A 15,638-nucleotide genomic window follows, 5' to 3' on the forward strand; every position below is an offset into this window, starting at 1 on the left:
TACCAGCACACTTGCTTCCTCCTTGCATGCCTGCTTGCTCAATATATCTGGCTTATTCATGGGTTGGTTAGGATGGGCATTAGAATGGCTGATGAAGCTGTGCTGGTCAGGAGGTGGCAGGCATGGGAAGCCAGGAACCCAGGAGGCAGGGAGCAAACCAGAAGGGGGTTGAGCTGGCAGAGGAATGGAGTGTCTCTAGAGCCAATTCCTGGTTCCAGGATGTGGTGGGACAAGAGGTTGAGTTTAGGCTTCCCTAGAATTCCATAAACCAGTTGGAAGAAAAGGGGCACAGTTGCTAGCTGGTTTTCCTGGGAAGATCTGAGCCACCTGACTGACATGCTGAAAGGACTCTGGCAAGTGATGAAGGGAGGGCGGTACCTCTGGGAGCCATTGCCTGGGCTGTGAGAGAGCTCAGGCTGGAGACTGCTCAGCTGAAGGGGACACATCAAAGTCACAGCCAAGTCCCTTCTGGCGTGTTTGTTCAGGAAGTGTATATAAGTATGCCCCCAGGACACTGAAGTCTGACCCTGGCTTGCTCCCTTATGGTGATGTTTATCTCTGCAGTTTGTTTTGTGATCACTCTCTGGACAGTCTCCTGCACAGAGCCAGATTACCTGTTGATTATCTTGGTCACTGCAACAGGTAGCTTCACTGGAAAAGCCACCACTTTCTCTTTTTCAGTGGTGAGCTTGGTATGTTCCTACCTTTGCAGTTGCCCCAAGTGCAAGGATATTTACAATGACCCAGTTTTTAAAGTTGCTGATACACTAATCCCATTGTAGAAAGCTACAAACAACTTTAGTGAAGAATTAAGTTAGGCTCACAGCCGTCATCTTAGCTGGGGCAGATTTTTTAAACAAGGCTGAATAGATAATAGAAGATACAGCCCCTGAACTAGGACTAAAGAAAACAAAATGCCATTTCTACTTATTTATTTATTTTGGTCTGGGGATTGAACCCAGAGGTCCTTTGTTGCTGAGCTACATCCCCGACCTTTTTATTTTTTGAGTCAGGGTATGGCTGAATTACTAGGACCTGGCTAAGTTGCCCATGCTGACCTTGAACTTGCAGTCTTCCCACAAATTGGGATTACAGGTGTGTGCCTCACGTCGGATTCCATGTGTGTGTTTTATGCCTGCCTGGGTTCAAAATCCTCTCTTTCCCTCAGTAGCCTTGTCACTTCTCTCAGCCTCATCTATAAAATGAGGGTGATGATAGTACTAGCTTCATTAGGTGGATTAAGTGAGATAATGCTGGTAAACATGGTTGACCTTAGGACTAAGTGAACACTGAAGTGCCAGCTGTCATTATCTACACAAAACACCTGTCCAAGGCCCGCTGCAAGATGGAGAACTCCAGCTCCTAGATGCCTGCCCCAGAGTGAGGGTTGACTTCTTGGGTCTCCCAGGTGCTTCCGGCTCCTGTCCTTTCCTTAACAAGGATAGCAAGGTGACCCAGGCCCAAACTGAGAGACCTCAAAACAGGAGGCCCCAGTGGGTGTGTGTCAGATTCTCTCCCCCCACCAGGCAGTGCATCTCTGACCTTTGGACATATTAGAGGCTTGGAGAGATTGCTCAGAAACCCCAGAGTGGTGTTGCTCAAAGTGTGTGTTTTGTTAAAAAGACTCATGGGCTCCAGCCCCTGTGACCTGAAGCATTTTGGCCCAACAGCTGAAGTCAGTCTAAGTTCTCCTAAGTGGTCCTCATATTACTCAGGTTTGACTCCTAAAGTATAACAACAAGAAACTAAAGAAGCCCTTGGGACAGGTGAGATACAGGTGAGCGGAACTGCCAACATAGGTCTGAGGAAGGCTGTGCATGGTGGAAGATGGGGGAAGTAACTCCTGTCTGTACCACCCTGCTTCAGTGAGGTTCTAATGCTCTGCAGGGGCCAGCTTTAAATCCCCAGGCAGCACACTTGTTACCATACCAGGCTCCAGCTGGCCTCTAGTCCCAGGGAAACCAGAGCAAGGCTACCTCTCAGGCTTCTTGGACTCAGTTCTCAATAGCTTCTGGGAATGTAAAACTAGAGCCTTCTCTTTGCTCAAAACAGATTCCTAAGGTTGAGGAGGAGTCTCAGGGAAAAAGCTTGCCAGCCTGTACCCTGGTACATTGTGAGTGTCAAAAGAATTTCCTTTGGTGTCTGAGATTTCCCAAGGCAAAGGCTAATAAATAACATCCCTAGATTTCCCTAGGGTAGGGATAAAGAAAAAGTATTTTTTAGCTAATCCCCAAAGGTAGAAAATCAAATGGATAAGCCAGGTCCAACTGCAGGTTCGACTGGAGTGAACATTATAGACAGTGAATTGTGCTTAGGTTCTGGGGGCCCTCCTGGCCACCATCTCAATATGGGGCACACCGGTGAGGAAAGGGCCTGAGGAACTTCAGAGTTAGTGCAGGAGTGGCTGTGCCCAGAGGCCATGAGCCTGTCTGTCTGGATTGGCCTGTTGATTACCTCTGGGGTGACATTGCCCTGGTTTCCTGAGCCATAACTTGAGGACAATTGTAGCACCAAGTGCGCTTGAGAGACTTAAAGGCTTAAGTATGAAAAGCCCTTAACTCTGCCTGGGACTTAGTAAGTACTCAGTGTTGGCAATTCTTAGTCCTGTTTGCCATCATGAATCCTGGGCTGTGCAGGTTTTATTGAAATACAGAGTGAATAAATGCCATCCTGCTCTGAAGTGATAAGGTCTCAGTATGTTAAAATCTTTAAAAGAAAGGGGAGATATATGTTGGGTGCCAAAGGGCAATGACAAATGTGCTGTGCTTGCTTTCTGAAGGAACTTCAGCAAAACCACAAATCTGTTACCTTTTGAAACAAATGGACTTGGGAAATGATATATACCCTGGCTGGCTGGGTCAGAGCCATTAACCATTAATACTGTGCCTTCCTGCCGTCCTTAGGCTGGCTTCAGTTTTGCTTTGTGGTGCCTAGTAGTGTGGGTGCTACACCTGGCGGAGGCTGAGTTATGTAAATCACTTCAGTTCACCAGGTAGCCAAGGGTGGGGACAGTGTTAAGTCCCTGGACTCAAATCTACCTCCCTGAGAAGGTTTAGGGGATATTTATGGTAAGAAGAAGAAAATAAAAAAGGTGGTCTGAGGTGTGGGGCAAGGTAATTGAAGTAAGGAAATGTGAAGTAATTCGTGTCTGCACGTACCTAAGCAAACTTGATGACGCTGCATAGAGACATGTTCAGAAAATGGCGGTGTTAGCAGGACTTTAGGGTGGAGTTTCTGGCCCTCTGACCACAAAAGTTGGCCTGTAGGATAATTTTGCAGGTTCAGGTGAGAGGCTTGGTGGCTTCAACCAGTTTCAGCCAGATCAGGCTTTCTCCTAATCCCTAAAAAAGAGCAGCTTAAAACAATTGTTACCAAGGTGACCACACCTCAGAAGTGTTGTCAAGAGTAAAGCTGGCTGTGGGTTCCCCTCCGGTCTCCTCTGGGTGAATTTCAAAAGAAAGGATGTACTCTTTTTTGGTTAAGATGGCTCAAGCCTCTTACAGAGAGGAGAAACAAATGTTAATTTCCTTATAGGGACTTGTAATGGGGTGAGATGGGGACAGACAAGTCTGCTGACTGGATTCAGGGGCATGTCTTCCCACTGCATCCACATACCCAGCATGACGGGTGTGTCTAGCAGAACACCAAACAGGTGGCCCTGGACAGTCCACAACCAGCCTAGCAGGTCCCCTTCTGTGCCCTGTACTAGGTAGGTGCCAGCTGCCCCAGCAGGCCTGCTGTGACTGCCAGGCCCCAATCAGGATTGTTTTCCTCTGATATTCATCACAGGGGTGGGGCCCTTGTCCACCTACAGCCTTCTCTGGGCAAAAATATCCAGCACAATCTGTACTATTATTTTTTTCCAGTGAATTAAAGGCCAGAGAAAGAAAAAAGAAAATCAAGAAAGCTGTGCCAGAATCTTCCGTTTCATGCTGAAAGTAGTGAGGGATTAAGCCTCCTTCAAAGCCAGTGGTGCAGGCCTGTGGGGAAAGGATAGCCTTCGCCCACATGCTGGCTCCTCCGAACCTAGGAACATGGAATGAGCCACGCAAAGTCTGGTTCAATAAATAGCCAAGTGATTGCAGCGCCTCCGTCCACACCCCTGGTCACTCCTCCCTAGCTCATGACACACTCTAGAGTCATTGTCTCTACCTACTGGTGTTATCGACAGCTTGGGGGCCATGGGGGCAGAACTAGGGCTAAAGGACAGTAGCAAGCACTCTTGGGCCAAAAGGCCACAGCAAGGCTGGCCAGTTGAGAAAGGAATGTCACCTCCATAGTGAACACCTGCCACAAGGCTAAAGGGAGACTTTTGGGGAAGAGGGTCTCTGGTTCCAACAACTTGACTATGTTTCCCATCCAAGAAATGAGTCCAGGGCCTCGTGTGGAAGCAGAGCAGTGGTGAGCAGGCCTGTCCAGCTGGCAGCTCCCATAAGGGCCGGGGCTAGTCTGCACTTGCTGTGGCCCCCTAACCCAGGGCCTGGCCTATAGCAGTACTCCACAAATACGCTGATGTGGACTGTGTCCCAAAGGGCATGTTCATTTTTGTGCCCTTGGTGGGTCAGTTCTGCGGTTGTCTCTGGGTGAGTTCAACCCAGAGATGACCCCAACCACCAAGGAGATTTAGGCAATTTATAAGCCTGGACCCTGCCTTCAAATGCACTTTTCCAGATTCTGGGCTCTAGAGGAGTTTAGAAGGGGACCTCTGAGGTTGGGCACTGTGGCAGGGCCAGGGAAGGGCTAGCTCAGCGCTTCTTGGGCTCTTGGACTCTCTCCTTCCTCTTTCTCATGAGAGCCCAGCTTTGGGTGGGAGGCAGGATGCAGCCATCCAGAGTCTGCTGGCAGCTGTTAGTGAAGGGAAGATGGCTCACATCCCATTCCACCATATTCATGGGCCCCCTTAGGATCAGGCATATGACAGCTTCTTCTCTAGAGATGGAAGGGAGCACAGTGCTCTGGGCATCACCCTCATGGGGTAATGCTTGTAGGGCCCCCGCCTCCACCTTGTGTGATAGGCAGCATGCTCTGGGAGCAGTGCCCCTGCAGCCTTCCGACTCCAGAGAGCTGATCTTTGCGCTCTACTCTGGGTCTTGCAGTCTCCAGCCCACCCTTTGTCACACCAGCCCAGATCATCACAGATACAGAGGTAGCAACAAAGTATCACACTCAAGATCACCAACATTCAGGATAGTGCACTTATTATTATGGAAATAATTTTTAATGTGATCAAAGGTTGAGGGTCTAGCATACTGAACCCAAACGTATGTATTATTGAGTGCCAATTATCCAAGGCAGTATTTCTTGAGAGAAAAAGTAAAAATGAATTTATAATTATTATTAAAAGTTAAGAAAGTGTGTGTCAAAGGCATTCAGGAGCAAATTGAAAGGGCTCCCAATGGCCAAAGCAGGAATAATTGAGCGGCAAAGTTAATGATGTAGTATTGGGATAAAAGTAAAACTACTCAATTTGTAGTTGGTTGAATTCACAGGTGCAAAATCTATAGATACAGAGGGCCAACTGAATAACTGAAGAGAGGGGCTGGGGTTGTGGCTCGGGTAGAGCGCTCCCCTCTCATGTGTGACGTTTATTCCTTAGCACCACATAAAAATAAATAAGTGAAATAAAGGTATTGTGTCCAACTACAACTGAAAAATAAATGTTTTTTTAAAAAAAGAGAATAAACAAATCTCCCGTAGAGAATTCCAAATAATTTATTGACTCTGCCATCGGGGTGCAGCGCCTAACTCCCCGCTCCTTAAATGTGAGCTATACATAGTAACTTCCTTCCAGAAGTACTCTATGGAAAGGAGTGGAGTAAACTTTGGAGACACCTGACAGATGTTCAAGGTCAGCAGCATTGATGATAAGCCGTGTTGATCTCATATATTCTTGACTTGATGTGGTGAGAACGGCACCTTCCCTCTTCTCTACCTCTAAAACACCAAACCCCATCATGAGAAAACATCACAAATCCCAGGGTAGGGACATTCTGCAAAGTTCCTGATCCATACTCTTCAAAACTGTCAAGGCCATCAAACACAAGGAAGTCACAGCCAAGAAGAGCTTAAGGAGACATGATCACATTTACAACATATCCTAAATGGGATCCTGGGACAGGATAATGACCTTAGGTAAAAACTAAGGGGATTTAAATGAAGTGTGGAATTCAATTAATGTGTCTATGCTGGCTCATTTGTTGTGCAAATGCCCAGGTAAAATGAAGATGTTTACCAAGGAGAAACTGGTGGATGGGTATATGGGAACTTCTTATGCTATTTTTATGTCAGTCTAAAACTAAACTAAAAAGTTATTTGGGGGCTTGGGGGTGTAGCTCAGTGGTAGAGCTCTTGCCTAGCATGTGAGTAATCTGGCTTTGATCCCCAGCCCTGCGCAAAGGAAAAAAAAATAGTTTATTTTTTTATGATTGCACTTTTTTTGTATATATGGTGCTGGGGATTGAACCTAGGGCCTCATGTATGCCAGGTAAGCACTCTACCACTGAGCTATAACCCAGGAGTACTCTACCATTGAGCTCTACCTATAGGCCTTTTTTATATTTCATTTTGAGACAGGGTCTTGCTAAGTTCAAGACTGGCCTTGAACTTGTAATTCTCCTGCCTCAGCTTCCTGAACCTCTGGGATTATAGGCATATGCCATTATACCCGGCTCCATTTTTAAAAATGCATCATTCTTATTATTTTGTAAGAGCTGTGATTCTTCAGGGGGAAGACAAGAGCAAGGGAAAGTTTCTATTAAGCTGGGCTAGTGACTGTCCTTGCCCTGCCAGGCCATGTTCTTGGGTGTGCCAGAGAAGCAGGAGGGAGGAACATCAGGCCACCTGGCCCCACTTTTTCTGAACCTCCTGCTCTGCTGGTGAAAAGCTGCAGCAAAGCTGGTTATTGCAGGGCAGTGAAGAGGATGTCTAGGAGACAGTTCGACATGCCGGGGCCAGGTTGGAGAAGGCTGGCTGTCAAGGGGTCAGCCCCCAGGAGAGACTGACTCACTACAGCCTCACTGTGAGTCACACATCATAATCTGCATTGGGGTGCCATGCACTTGGTACAGAGAATGTCACTGTATGCCACCGACTAGACAGTACGGAACCTGTTAGAAGGGATGAAATCAGTCTACCCCTGCTCTTTGCCATCACCATTCCCATCCTGGTGAAAAATGGAGGCCAGCGCTCAGAGCCTGAGTTACCCAGCCCTGGAGGGAACCAAGCATGTTGACTCCTGCCCGGGTGCCCAACAACCCTCTTTACCCCTTTAGAGGCTGGGTGGTGCAGAGCATGACTTTGGGAAAGCAGATCTGGGCCCAGGTACAGACGCCACTTGATGGCATGGGGACCCCGGTGATTCACGTAGTTCTCCAACCTGTTTCTCCAGTTGTAAAATGTGGGTCAAACACCTGCCTCACCCACCTTCTGAGCATGAGTCAAGGATCAAATGAGTGGCAGCAGGCCAAGTGGCATTCTTAGGTGTTATTTTTGGGGAGGTGTGTTCAGGGTGCTCCACGTTTTTTCAGGTAACAGGTAATGACCTTCATGGCCTTGGGGCTAATGTGAGGTGAAGATTGTATATATGAGGTGCTTTCAGTTGCAAGTACAGGTGTGCCTCAACTTATGGTAGGGTTACATCCCCATAAACCCATCGTAAGTTGAAAAATATTAAGTGGAAGATACATTTACTACACCTGAACTTTCACATATTGCTTTTGTGCATATTGTGAAGTTGGAAAATTGTAAGTTGAGAACCAACTGTAATAGTAAATCCAACTCAAATTGTCTCACGGAACTGAACATCCAGAGGCAGGTGGGGTTGTGGGATCAGTCTCATGGACATCTGTATGGCTTCTTTTAGGTAGGAAAATGGTTATAGGAATATCAGGCCACACATTCTAACATCCCTTCTGGAAAAGGACAGCTTTTCCCCTTTCATCAGATGTCTAGGACCTCTCTTTCTTTGGACTATTTTAGGTCACGACCTTGGCTGTGAACCAGTCACTGAGGCTAGGACAAACCGTACTGGCTGGCTCACCCCCGAGTTACTACCAAACCTGAACAAATTACTGAAGCAAAGGAACAGATGAAAATGATTGGCTTAGGGGAGGATGCCAACAATGTCAGGTTTCTGTCACAGTAATAATCCACTGTGGTAGAGAGCGATGGCGATTTGCTTCTCCAGCATCCATTTCCCCTTCAGTTACATCCCTATTTGCATCTGAGGCTTCATTGCTTTCCCTTTCTTCAGACTGTGTGCTTCTAATGATGCCGCATTCCCCCTGGTGTAGGCCCATTAGTGCATTATATTCTGGTCACTGGATTGCTTCTCAGAAAGGCCCTTGGTTTGCTCTAAGCCAGGGAAACTCAGTTGTCCCCACTGGGAAGGAAGGCTGGGGATGGTCTGCTGAACTGGATGCCAGGAGAGTGTAAGGTCTAGAGCCATTGCTGCTGCTCTCTAAAACACCACAAGGAGAGAGCCCAAGGCTGGAGCTTATGTGGAGACCTCCAGGGAAGGGCGGAAACTTCCTAAGTCTCCCCGACTGCCAGCCTCACTCAAGGACCTTCAATTTCGGAGTCAACACCACTCAAGGACCTTCAATTTCGGAGTCAACACATTTCCTCTGCTGTAAACCGGTTGGGCCTGGTTTTCTGTCAGTTCCAATGGTGACTTAAATCACATTATTCTCCTTCCTCATCCAAGGCAAGAAATGCCACTGAGCAGTGTTTATGGGTGACCAGAATGGCCCAAGCTTTACCTACCAAGTACATTTGTCATTTGGCTCTAATTTTACACAGAAAGAATCCCAGCCATGCTGAGTGACTGTGGCTGAGATTTAGTCTTACAGCCCTTGAGCTCAACCTAGCCACCACCTGTTTTCATAAATGCAGTCTGACTGGAACATAGTCACACTTGTATGGCTTTGTTCAGTGGCACAATGGCAGAGTAGAGAAGATCTAACAGACTGTCACCAGAGGGGGTCTGAGGCGGTCCCAGAGAAGGGGACCTCAACTCAGGACAATGAGGTCATTGACAAACATCATAAAAAAGACTCTTAAGATGTGTCAAAAGAACAAATAAAAGATTTATTCAGGGAAGCAAGGAACATAGACTTGAAGGGAGAGAGTGTGGACTACCTCAAGACTGAGATGCATTTGGGGGGTCTCGGGTTCTTTTAAAGGAAACTTGATGCACACCTATAATCCCAGCAACTCAGGAGGCTGAGGCAAAAGATTCCCAAGTTCAAGAACAGCCTGAGCAACTTAGCAAGACCCTGTCTCAGAGTAAAATTAGAAAGGGCTGGGGATGTGGCTCAGTGGTAGAGCACCCCTGGGTTTGATCCCCAGTATCACAATAAAGGAAAGAGAATCTAGTTTAAGAAGAAAAGGTATGAGAAACTTCAGCACAAGGCCTTCAGGCTCAAATTACAGTCTCCTTTTTCTTCCCTTTTCCCTTTACTACTTGTCTTGCTTTCATCTCAAGACCACGTGGCCCACAAAGGCTAAAATTGCAGTATCACCTGGCTCTTTACCAAAAATAGTTTGTCACCCCAGGGGGAGATGGTAGAAGAATAAATTATTGGCAAAGTACTCCCCCTGCCCCGTCACAAATCCCTGGGTCCCCACATGGCAGCTGCACAGGCAGACAGCCTCCATCACAGGCCTGTGTGTCCCACTAACAGTAGGCCTTGCTGTCAGCTTTGGGGCAGCAAATAGTCACACAACCAAACCTACCCCAGAATGGGCTAAATGAGAGACGGCCTTATGGGATGCGGTGAATGTGGTGCCTGTTTTTTCCTAGGCCTGTAGACATAAGCGCGTCCATTTCCCACCTGGAGCCTTTACCCCTTACCTTTTATATATATGTTTATTTTTTAGTTTTAGGTGGACACAATATCTTTATTTTATTTTTATGTGGTGCTGAGAATTGAACCCAGTGCCTCACGCATGCTTAGGCGAGCGCGCTACTACTTGAGCAACATCCCCAGCCCCTACCCCTTACTCTTTACTGGATGCTGAAGTTTCTAGTGAGCTCCTGCTACCTATCCCACAACCTAAGGAGGTGGGGCCAACATAAACATGGTAGGAGTAAAAGACAAGTCTTCAGTTTTCATAATGGAATATCACATCATTATCTATGTCTGACATCCAAGATCAATGGATTCCAGCTCTAGCCATGACCTCATTCATTGCAGTGATGCAGATTGGACCCAGGACCTTATGCACACTATGCAAGGGCTCTATCACAGTTTCACTCCAGCCACCTCCATTTTTCATTCCTGGCTATCAAGCTAATGCCATAAGTGTAATACATATGGTTAATATCAGTGAAATAGCCTAAGAAGCATGTAATCACCCTCTGAAGATTTTCAAAACTTCATGGTTTTTGCTAAGTTAAATCACCATGGAACAGCCCAGCGAGATCTGGGGCTAGCCCTTCCTGGAAGGCCTGTTGTGGCACTGTTCATTAACTGTGTGTTATGGCCTCTGCTTTTGTATGTCTTCCTGAGAAGGGGCTTCATAGGATCACTGCAAAATTGTCCACAAAACTGCTATGGAAAGGATGATCCTTGGGTTCTCAGTGTGTCCTAATTAAGAGTCTACATGATAAATATTTATGTTTTAGTCAGCTTTTTCTCTGTTGTGACTAAAAGACCAGAACAATTGTAGAGGAGGAAAGTTTATTTGAGGACTCACAGTTTCAGAGGTCTCAGTCCATAGACAACTGGGCTTGAGGAAGAGTGTGTGGAGGGAAGCAGCTCAGGTAATGACCAGGAAACAGACACCACTTGCTAGATACAAAATATATACCCCAAAGGCTCGCTGCCAATGACCCACCTCCAGCCACACCCTACCCACCTCCAGCCAGCACTCAGTTAATCCCATCATAGGAACGATTCACTGATTGGATTAAGGTTTCTCACTGATTGGATTAAGGTTTCGGTGGCCGGGTCATTTCTCCTCTAACCCCTCCTGCACTGTCGCATACATGAGCTTTTGGGAGACACCTCACATCCAGACCACAACAGCCTCATAGGATCTATCACTGGGAAAAAGATGGTCTCTCCCAGCAGATGGTGTGTTTGCTTTTGTCGATGGCAACTCTAGTGACCTTCTCCAGTCTTATTTGCCTTAACCCCAAGGAGCTCTGGTTAAATAAAGCTCAGTTCCAAGAGTCATTTTATCCCTAATCCTCTGGGTTCCTGGACCAGTGTGACACCTTCTCCTACAGTTTCTGGTCACTAACTCCCTCATGGCATGGCAATTTGGTAACTTGCCATGGGCTTTATGGCACCCCTGGTGGTGGAGGAGTTCAGAAGCCAACATGGCTATTCTGTGCTTCTAAGGACTCAAAGACAAGAATAGGCTCCATCTTAAGAAACCTAAGAGCAGCCGACTAAGGACTGCTAGGAAGGAAGGTAGGATTTTGAAGTGAAAGCTACCCCTAAAGAAACTTGCTTCTTGGTTAATTCCATGATTGGGGTTGGCACTTTTCTGGCTCAAGGCATCTAAAAGTCCTTTCTGGAAGCAGCTTTGGGAGCCTTGCATGGCTACCAGGTTGGTGCTGGGGCTCACATTAGCCCGAAGATATTAAAAAGAAAGGAGACCCAGACCCCTGACCAGTGACTCGAAACTGGGCCTAAATCTGTGCAGTTTTCCTGGGATTCCTGGGATCTGTGATGAACTAGAAAAGTCATGAGATAAAAAATCCAACTTTCAGTAGACGAGACTCACCCTGGTGATGGAGAAAGGTGGGGAGGCCCTGAGATCCCATGGGTGAAGGCAGGGCAGCTAAGTCTCCTTGTGAAAAGAAGAGCAGAGAATGAAGGATAGAACAAGGGAGAGCTGCAATCTGTCTTTCAGGTTGATTTTGTGTTGTCCCCCTTCACGGAGCTCTTGGCTAGAATCTAACCAGTGGCTTGCAACTCAGAAACGTCATGAAGAAAGGACAGTTTAGGAAAGTTGCTACCATCATTTTAACTCAGGGGAGTTCATGCTGGCTTTCTGTTTCCAAGAGGATCTGGCAGGATTCTCAGCTCCTAGGGCACTCCAGGTGGGAATGAGGGGGAAGTTGGGGCCTTTGGATACAGAGACCTGTGGTATTTTTGTATTTATTGATGGAGAAAATATATATGCATGAGGGGTAGCCCACCTTGAATGCTGTTAGTGTCCTCTACTAGAGATCCACAGGATACTCCTGAGGATTTATCTCTAGGACCTGCCCAGAAGGCTGAGTAAAGAAGCCCTTCAGAAAAGGGACTCTCATGGAAATGTCAGTGTAGACTCCAAGAGTACTTGGCCCTCTCTTCTCTCCCTGGCTGGACTTTACCTACCCTCTGGGCCAGCTCCTGGTATAAAGCATGCTCAGACTGAAGCAGCCCCTTCTGTTTCTTAACAAAACCAATCATTACTATAGTTAATCTCACAATACCCTGAAGGTTCTGAGGTACAGAGTGACATGCTTGTTATAGTAATGCCTAAGGATGCATTTTAATATGTTGTTTTGGAGGCCAAACCTTTGTTAGCAGGGCTAAAGTAACACAGGGAGCAGGAATTACACCCCAGAATGCAGACCTGGGTTGTGCAAGGGGCAGGCCACAGAGTATCGGCTTTCTTAGACTTGCTTGGGAGAGAATTTTCTCCAGATGAGGGAAAGGCAGGTGACCACAGGATTCCAACCTGTCCTTGTGCCAACCCCTTTCTCTGGCCAGGACATTCACCCACCTAGGGAAAGCCAGCATAACTCCCCTGAGTTAAAAATGATGGTAGCAACATTCCTAAACTGTCCTTTCTACCAATGTAGAATGCCCCCTCTGGGGCTCCGTAGCACAGCCCCTGCTCATAGTCAGATTAGGACAGACACAGGCAGAGACCAAAGTAAACTGAACTGCCCAGAGAGCTTATAAAGCAGTCGTACTCCTTGTTGGAGCCCCTGCTTCCTCCACCAGAGTTGGCGGCATGTGAGAGCAGAACTCAGCTCCTACTCATTTTTAACTGCCGACACAAATGGTCTGGGATCTTGCTCAGGAAGAATGTGGCACTCACATGAGCAACCTTCATTACTTCCTATCGGACATTCTGAAGAAATTTTCTTGGCACAGATCACAAGTAAGAGACATCATAGAAAATGTTATTTTTATTATTTCAAGAGGATAATATGTAGCCCGATACACCAAAGCAATAGGGAAGGGAATTAGAGGCAGCAAATGGCAGTTTTTGAGAAGAGCCTCATGTTGCATCTCCACGCTCCTGTCTGCCTGCCGCCCACAGTGCCCAGTGAAGGCTGAGGCTGGGACAGTGGTGCGGAGCTTGCTGTGACCATAGCAGTGGACGGATGACCAGACTTAGCGCCCCACTGACCGTAAAGGGCTTGATGCAGAAGGCACCAGAGCACTGTGGGCCAACACCCAGAGAGCCCTACCCTGCCACTTGCCATTCACACAGCTCCTGCCTAGCAGCGGCCAGCTGTCTAGCACTTAGTTTTATCTCTGTGAGCCTCTAGTGGGCAGGACGGGAATGAATCCTGAGTCATAAATTAAGGTGAAAGACTTAGTAGTGTTAATACTCTGGGTGAGAATAGACAACACTGTCTTGGAAGAGGGTGGGCTGGGAGTCTGGTGGGAGAAACATGGAAACATAGAGCGGCCCCAAGCTGTGGGCACTGCCCTGGGGACCGTAGGGGGTTTTCACCGTACATGATGGGGAAGGGGCAGGGGCTGGGTACTGGGGCCTGCTTCCTCTGAGGCAGAACTGAACTAGAGGTTCATTTTCTACTCATAATTGGTTTTCCGGGTCTAAGACACCACACCTGGGGCCGAAGCAAGTCTTGCCTGTGCACCAAGCGCAGCCTTGGAGAGATGTGTGGCGGCTCAGTTGGCCAGGGTTGAGGGGGACGGACTCTCAATTTAAGGAGACCCTTCTCCCCCTGCTCCTGGTTCTTGTCCCTTGCAAATAACCAGGTGGGAAATGAGAGGCAGAAGCACCTCCTGTTGCAGCCCCGCCATTGTCTTTTCCCATGAACTCATTTTGGTGGGACCCAAAGCCCCACCTTGGTATGGAGCAGACTGACTCCATCATGGAAGGGTGCCCCATCTGGTGATTTGATAGTGGAGTGCAGGTGGGAGGCGCAGCAGTGGCTGTGGATGTGGGGACACCCATAGACACCATTCATTTTGATGTGGCCCTCCAGGCTGGCGGGCTGGTGGGGAGGGGCTGCATCTTCCCAGCACGCACTGTTTCCCAACCTCACTGCAACGGCTGACAGATTTTTGGTTTGACAGGTGTGAAGAGAATTTTAAAAACCATGCCACTAGGTACCTCCAAACCTAGCCATTGTGTACTTCAAACCAGGAGCGGTTGGTTTTGTTTTGACAAGAAAAGACAAAGAGAACCACAGCTCCATGGTGCTCACTGCTGTGTAGCAGGGAATCGGCCATGTATCGAATGTATCAACCTCGTCTGACCAGGGAGGTGGGTGAGCACAGAGCGTCCGGGACCCAGATCCTCTAATCAGTTGCAGGCTCTGCTGTTGCCTCACCCTCAGGTTCCTCAAAGCCTGGAACTGGCTTCTGCAGAAAGTACGTGGTGGCCTGGATCACCTTGTCTGGTCCAATGTTGTAGACGGGGTGAGTGGGCTGCTGCAAAGAGAACAGATGCCAACTCGTCATCTGGCGATCCTTGGAAACATGCCCATCCTTTGCCCCCTGAAATGGACTACTAAGAATTTAAGGAATCATCAGAGACCACAGAAAGATCTCTCTCTAGGCCCAAAGGTTCAAAAACAGGGTATTTACTACTAAAAACTCGTTATAGAACATGAAGACATAGGAAAATGTTAAGCAGCCTATTTTTTTTTTTCTTTTTTGCAGCACTGGGGACTGAACCAGGGCTCTCATGCTAGGTAAGCACTCTACCACTAAGCTACTTCCCAGGCCTTTTAATTTTTTGAGACAGGGTCTAACTAGGTTGCTGAGGCTGATTTCAAACTTATGATCCTCCTGCCTTGGCCTCCTGAGAAGCTGGGATTTTAGATGTGTGCCACTGTGCCCAGCATATACAGCCATTGAACTACATCCTTTCAGATATTTAATGATATAGACAAATACTTACACAGGTTGAACATCTCTTATATGAATGTATGGTACCAGAGTGTTTCATATTTTAGAGTTTTTAGATTTTGGAATAATCACATAGACTTTAGCAGTTCAGCACTGCTAACCAAAGAGCCCAAAATACAAGTTTTTCTGTTGTTGTGGGGTTGGGGTGGAAACAGGACCCAAGGCCTTGCACATGCTAAGCACAGGATCTACCACTGAGCTACATCTTCAGCCCCATGCTGACATGAACCTCAAAAAGTTTCAGATTTTGGGGCAGTTTGCATTTTTTTTTAGTTGCAGATGAACACAATACCTTTATTTATTTATTTTTATGTGGTGCTGAGGATCGAACCCAGTGCCTCACACGTGCTAGGCAAGCGCTCTACCACTGAGCCACAGCTCCATCCCCACATTTTACATTTTGAATGTTCAGATTAGGGGTGCTTAATTTTAAAGATGTTTAAGTGAGAAAAACAGTAGGTACACACTATCTAAAACTTCCTTTTTAAAATTTGTTTACAGATACATATGAATAAAGAC

At 47.2% G+C, this 15,638-nt stretch overlaps 1 protein-coding gene across 1 annotated transcript in view; it reads right to left on the bottom strand.

Moving 5' to 3' along the window:
* Positions 1 to 13,120: 13,120 nt before the first annotated feature.
* The window catches only part of Fntb (farnesyltransferase, CAAX box, beta), a 77,767-nt gene continuing 75,249 nt past the window's right edge, over positions 13,121 to 15,638 (bottom strand). Inside the window, exon 12 of the mRNA XM_046461095.1 lies at positions 13,121 to 14,639. Within this exon, the coding sequence (XP_046317051.1) occupies positions 14,508 to 14,639 (132 nt within the window). The 3' untranslated portion in view covers positions 13,121 to 14,507. The remainder of the gene's footprint in view (positions 14,640 to 15,638) is intronic.

Source organism: Marmota monax, unplaced genomic scaffold (assembly GCF_021218885.2).
Source record: "Marmota monax isolate L192 unplaced genomic scaffold, Marmota_monax_Labrador192_F-V1.1 WCK01_AAM20220418_F8-fsc00001, whole genome shotgun sequence".
Taxonomy (NCBI): Eukaryota; Metazoa; Chordata; class Mammalia; order Rodentia; family Sciuridae; genus Marmota; species Marmota monax.